The sequence below is a fragment of the Elephas maximus genome, chromosome 3, assembly GCF_024166365.1.
Source record: "Elephas maximus indicus isolate mEleMax1 chromosome 3, mEleMax1 primary haplotype, whole genome shotgun sequence".
Lineage (NCBI taxonomy): Eukaryota > Metazoa > Chordata > Mammalia > Proboscidea > Elephantidae > Elephas > Elephas maximus.
In genome coordinates this window covers 21098828-21105432 of record NC_064821.1, presented here as the reverse complement: position 1 = coordinate 21105432, position 6605 = coordinate 21098828, and the positions used below count along the sequence as shown (strand labels likewise).

Below are 6605 nucleotides of genomic sequence, written 5' to 3'. Positions count from 1 at the left end.
AGACTTGACCCAAGTCTGAGATGATGCAGAGGCCTCTCGGCCATTTCTTCTGAGGAGGAGACCCATGTGTAAGACTACCAAAGGCTCGAAAACCTCTGCAAAGGTACCTTCACCAACGTGAAGTTGGCTAAAGCTCTCCTCACTGGGAATAAGGTAAGATCATTAGGGAGCCCCCGCAACCTCCTGCAGCATCCACAGACTATCCTGAGAGGTTAAAATTATGAAGGCTTTCAATCATACCTTTTCTTTATTCTGCCCTAGAAGTCTTCCAGGGAGAAGAGTACGACGGACTTCCCAGTGGATGTGTGGAGCCTGGGAGTCATCTTGTATTTGTTGGTGAGTGAATCCCTGCCTTTTGGTGGAAATGCCTTCATGGAGCTGTGGGAGTGTTTACTGTGAAATTGTTTGAAGTCATCAAGAATGAGAACACACTCCACATAGTGATGGAATAAGTAAGTGGAGGGGAGGTGTTTCATCATGCAAGGGCTCATGGCAGGATGAGGGACAAAGGGGCTCAAGCCACCAAATTCTGCCAGATAGTGTCTGCGGTGCAGGATTGTCATAACAAGTGTATGGTTCAGAGGGGCCTGAAAAGAGAAAACCTACTATTAGATAAGAAAATGAGCAGCAAACTTTCAGGTCTTGACCTTGGAAATGAATTCAGCCTGGGCAACAAGCTGTATACCTCCTGTGGCTGTTTCCCTTCCTTTATTCTGCCATAGAACTCTTCAGGGAGAAAAGTATGACAGACCCCCCCTAGTGGATGTGTTGAGCCTGGGAGTCATTTTGTATTTGTTGGTAGGTGGATCCCTGCCTTTTGTTGGAAATACCTTCATGATACTATGGCAGGAGGTAGTGAAGGGACTTTCCCTTCCATATGACTATGCAGTATGAATACCTGCTGAGCAAAATTTTCATTCATGACCCTAGTGAGAGAGGTATTTCAGAGGCAATTCTGACACATCCGTGAATGATGGTGGGTCATGAAGAACAAAAGCTGTATGTGGAGCCACACCCAGATTACAGTGACCGTCAGTGGATTGAGGTGATGTGTTACACATGGTGAGAGATTCAGTGCTTATTGATGATGCCAAAGTACAGTGTTGTGATAGTCATCTATTTGCTCCTGGTCGTAAAACACCTGAGACAGAGGGCCATAGCAGCCTGCAGTGGATCTTCATCCCATGGTGTACAGTGTACCCTCTTGTGCTAACCCAAGCAGAGGAGGTAGAGCGAGGCTGCCATTCTAGCTCTCTTAGTCTTCTAGCGCTGCTGTAATAGAAATACCACAAGTGGATGGCTTTAACAAAGAGAAATTAATTTCTTTACAATATAGTAGGCTGAAAGTCCAAATTCAGGGTGTCAGCTCCAGGGGAAGGCTTTCTTTCTCTGTCGGTCTTCTCATCAATTTTCCCCTGATAGAGGAGCATCTCAGGTGCAGGGACACCAGGTCCAAAGCATGAGCTTCGCTCCTGTTGCTGCTTTATTAGGGGTATGAGGTCCCCAACTCTCTGCTTGCTTCCCTTTCCTTTTCATCTCTTGAGACATAAGGGGTGGTACAGACCACACCCCAGGGTATCTGCTTTTACATTGGATGAGGGGTGTGACCTGGGTAAGGATAGCATTTCCATCCCATCCTAATCCTCTTTAACATAAAATTACAATCTCAGAATGGAGGACAGTCACAAGATACAGGGAATCATAACCCAGCTAAAGTGATGCACACTTTTTGGGGGGGACATAATTTAGTCCATGAGGCGTACCTAAAATTCCTCTTGCAATTATGCCAAAAAATATGCGGCCTGAGGAGGACCAGGGGTCAGGGCAGAAGAGCAGAAGCATAAGAACAACCCACCCTGGAGAGAAAGAAGGCCAGTCCTGTGCCCTCTGTGAACAGCAACGTTTTCACAAACAAACACGGAATTGACCATTCCACAAATTAAGTGAAGACCACCTTGGCCAGGGCAACATCCACAATGCTTTGGATAGTCTATCTGATTCAGGATCAGGGGCCTCCATGGCATCTACCTGTACCTCAGTCTCTCCACCCCAGTCCTACATATACCACGAATCCAGGACAGACTCGGTGCAGCCCAACCAGGACTCTGGAGTGTGTTCCAGGGTGAGCAACAGTGACGTGCTGCAGTTTAGAACATCTTCCCAGTGTGTCTGTGAGGCTTCCTCCTCATCCCACACCATGAGCAGCAGTGGTGGAGCTCAGAAGGAACTGGTTTCCTCCAGGGAGTGTGAAAACTAAGCTCTTTGCATGCTGAGAAGCTGCAAGAGATTCCTGACCAGCCGAGTTTGCCTCAGATTGTGAGCCCAGCCTCTCCCTCTGTCAGCAGCGAGGGATGGCAGGGGGCCACTGAGATTTGTTCAGTGTTATTTGCAGGATTACATGTCTTGGTTTGCCAGCTCAGCGCCACATATTTCTAACTCAGTACAAATAGTAAGAAGGAAAAGGAGGAGATATTGGGAATGATGTAGAATTTGGTAATGGGGGTCCATCCATTTAGCAGGACAATAAATTGAGAAATGACTCTGGACAGGCTTAAGTGATTGGAACTCAGTATTTGGAGCGCCCCCGCATCACTTTGGCAAGCTCTTGCTCTTTCTTAAGCTGCACTACATATTTTTCACGATGTAAATCCTGTCAACCATAGGCCCTGAGAAGTATTGACCTATTTTCCTACTAATTATAATGCTCTCTCTCCCCCACCAGTACAAGCCCTTTTCCTGAGGCAGAAATGAATCCCACTAAGTGATCAAGGGCAGTGGTCACTCATCAGTACATGCAAGGAAGGTAAAGTATATGGTATAAATTAGGTGGACCAAAGCATGTCTCAAAAAATCAGGAACTACAACTAGCTTGGAAGTTCTTCCCTAATGTAACCTTCTCACACTGTCAAAACACAAGTTTCTTTTTTTTTTTTTTAAATAACACTCAGTATTTTGTATGTCCTATAGGAATTGTAATTGTGGCTGTGCCCCCAGTAATCAGGCATGGCTGCTGGGGGGTTATAGCAAAGCAATTTCTTATGGAAAATGGATTTAATCCCATGGAGCTATCTAAGCACTCTTCACGTGGGAGAGTCTAACCAAATTGACAACTACCTGCTTCCAGTGTGTGCTAGGCCTACCAAAACCATTAATACGGAAATATTTGTTGGAAACTGATACCCAGTGTTAAAAAATATAGACATGTCACTGTACAGGAGACAGAGCCAACCATGAAAAGCTGAGAAGCAAGGTCAATTTGGGCAAAATTTATTGGCATGCCACCTCCAAGGCTACTAAAGTTCTATAAATGGGTGTGCTAGAAAAATTTCTCCTAGGGTGGAGACGATAGGGCAGGTGGTCTCCCTCTGAAAACAATAAACAGGTTCAGAAAAGGATCCAATGTATAATAGAATTGATGCCTATTCTTGAAATACTTAGGCCCACTTGAAAGTCTTCCATGTTGAGTTTCGCATGGCCCAGGATCTAATTTGATGGCTAAACTCCAGATTTTTTCACAAGGAAGAACATATGATGTCATTCCACAACTCGCCTGGTCTTCGGTCATTAGTGTTCAGTCAGTGAATGTATTCTTGAGATGGTCTCTAAATTCAGGTGGGACAAGCTCAAGGTCATACTTTGGCTCTTGTGGACTTGGTCTGATTTTCTTCAGCTTCAAGATGTTTCAGAAATAGACTGGAGGCCTTTCTTTCAAGTCATCTGTGTGTGGAGTTAAACCGACAACTTTCTGGTTTGCTGTTCAGTGCATCCCAAGGGACTCCAGAGAGATCTCGATGGCCGTGTTAGTGAATCAAGTGGCTTTCCCTATTACAAGCTTTCCTTTGTCTGTCTGAACGGATGAATTTGGGAGTGTTTGTTTTGTTTTCATGAATTCTTTGCTTCATGTTTGCTGCAGCGGATCTGTAGGAATCTGAGAGCAAAGACGAGGTGGAAGTGCTTAAACCTGGAGAGGCCAAGCTGTTGTCGCTGAAGTTTACGTGGAGGAACCAGCTCCATGGAGCCCAACGAGATGATGTGGAAGATCTGCCAAGTGTGCGATGCCAACAGCTGCGAGTGGGATGTCTCCCGGGCATATGTGTTGCTGTGCACACGTGACGTGCAGGCCAAGAGGACTTTGTGCAGTGGAGGATGAAGGTATGCACACTGCCTTGATGATTGCTCAACAGGGTTCAAGTGAAGTGAATTTCGGGCACCTTTTTTAGGTGGGTTTTCCGAACATTGCCTTCAAAATTACAGAGGAGCTTAAACCTTGGAACTCCTGTTTTCTCTCAGGCAGCTGCTGCCCCCATTTTAAAGTGCAAGGTCACTGGTGATTTTTGAGACAATGTTATTGAAGGCCTCAGAGGTCCCTGAAATTCTCTTCACTTTTACCCCATTGAGAGTCCTCCGAGGCAGGGTGCACACCTCCATCCTCCACTGAGTGAAGTCCTGTTGTCCTGGTGTGCCATTCATACACAGCAGTGTGTATTTGTGTGTGAGATCCCAGTCACAGCCATTGGCATCCAACACTTGACAGATCTCGTGCAGCATCTCGTCGGGCTCCAAGGAACTGGTGATCTTCATCCTCCAGGTAAATTTGAGAGAGCGTGGTTTGGCCTGTTGAGGTTTGATCATTTGTGCAGCTTTGCTGTCCGATGCTTTGTGGTCCTTTTTGTCATATGTAAAACAAAGGCATCTTCTCATGAGCTTAAAGAACCTCCCAGTGGCCCGCTTCCAGCCCTGGCTGCTGACAGAGGAAGAGGCTGGACTCACAGTCTGGGGCAAACTCGGCTGGTCAGGTAACTCATGCACCTGCTCCTCAGAGGAAGAGGCTAGACTCACAGTCTGGGGCAAACTCGGCTGGTCAGGTAACTCAAGCACGTGCTCCTCATTTGCGGAGCTTAGATTTGACATTCCCTGGGTAAAACTGGTTTTCTCCGGGGCCCCGGCACTCTCGTTGATGGTGTAGGCTGAGGAGGAAGGCACAGAAACACACTGGGGTGGTGTGATGGGCTGTGGCACCTCACTGTTTCTCCCCTTGGCATACAGGTCAGAGTCCTGGTTGGGCTGTGCCCAGGCTGTGGTAGATTGCTGCCGCAGGTGGGCCAGGGCCAGGGAGAATGATGGAGAAGTAGACACCATGGAGGTCCCCATCCCTCCCTCAGAGAGAGTGTTCAAAGCATCGCGGATGTAGTAACCAAAGGTGGGAATGGTGGGCTCGGTGTAACTACGCTGTTTGGGTTTAGGACAGACGGTAGGAGGCACTTCATGGGATGAGGAAGGAGTGTGGCTATCGGTGCAATGGGCTTCAGCCTGGGGTTCCAGGGTGCTGGTGTGGCTGTCAATCTCATATGTGTCGTGACGCAGGATCAGATAGGTGGCGTTCGCATCATTGTAATTGTGGTTCAACAGTGAGTCATGAATGTCTTCCTGCACGTAACCTGTGTTCACCGTCACCTCAGTGTGCCAGTGGTTATCGTAGTCTGGGAGTGGCTGCACATAGAGCTTTTGTTTTTCTTCATGGCTCACCTTCATCCATGGATGTGCTAGGATGTCCTCTAACGTGGCTCTCTTTCTTGGGTCACGAATGAAAATTTTACTGAGCAGGTGTTGACACTGGCTAGACATGTGGAAGGGAACGTGATATTGTCCCCGCAGCACCTGCTCTCGCAGCTTCGTCAAGGTCTTCCCACGAAAAGGCAGAGATCCAGTTACCATGAAGTATAGGATGACTCCCAGGCTCCACACATCCACTGGGGGTCCGTCATACTTTTCTCCCTGAAGGAGTTCTGGGGCAGAATAAGGGGGAGTGCCACAGAAGGTATCCAGCTTGCTCCCTGTGGTGAATTCAGTTCCTAAACCAAAGTCTGCAAGTTTGATGTTCATTCGCTTGTCCAATAGTAGGTTTTCTGTTTTCAGATCCCTATGAACAATACTCTTGTCGTGGCAGTACTTCACCGCTGACACTATTTGTTGGAATTTCGTTTGGGCCTCTTTTTCGCTCATGAAGCCATGATTCACTAGGTGGTAAAAGAGGTCCCTTCCACTTGCATACTCCATCACTATATAGAGGGCGTGCTCATTCTCTATGACTTCAAACAGCTTTACAATATTTGGATGATGGAGATCCTTCATAATTTCTATCTCTCTGTATAGTCTGTGGAGGTCGGAGGACGTGTGCTGGATCTTGTCAATTATTTTAATGGCTACCTCTTGGCCGGTGATGATGTGCTGGGCCAGCTTGACCTTGGCAGATGCCCCCTTGCCGATGGTTCTGAGGAGGTGGTAGCGTCCCACATGAGTTTCCTCCACAGCAGAGAAGGCTAAGTGGCTCTGCAGCATGTTGGCTATGGTGCGAAGGCGTAGCGGGCTTTGGGATAAGAGGTGCCCTGGTGGTAGGATTAAAAACTTAAAAACCCAAAACCCTAAAAAGTGGTGACTAAAAACTTAATGAAATATGGAAAAAATGAGAAAAAGTTAAAATATAATCAAAAAGGTAAAATGAGAAAAGAGGAAGTAAAATTTTAAAAACTGATAAAAATAAGATAAATTGTATATATAAACAAAACAAGAAATCAATGAGAAAGATTCAAAAAAGGAATAAATAA

The 6605-nt window shown here is 46.6% G+C and overlaps 1 protein-coding gene across 1 annotated transcript; it reads right to left on the bottom strand.

The window, feature by feature from the left end:
- Positions 1–4308: 4308 nt before the first annotated feature.
- LOC126071023 (serine/threonine-protein kinase MARK2-like) lies at positions 4309–6339 on the bottom strand. The gene has a single exon (XM_049875334.1). The coding sequence runs from the start codon at positions 6337–6339 to the stop codon at positions 4309–4311; it is 2031 nt and encodes a 676-aa protein (XP_049731291.1).
- Positions 6340–6605: the final 266 nt, after the last annotated feature.

Coding starts and splice junctions, on each gene's coding strand:
- LOC126071023 (XM_049875334.1), bottom strand. CDS start 6,339: ATGCTGCAGAGCCACTTAGCCTTCTCTGCTGTGGAGGAAACTCATGTG.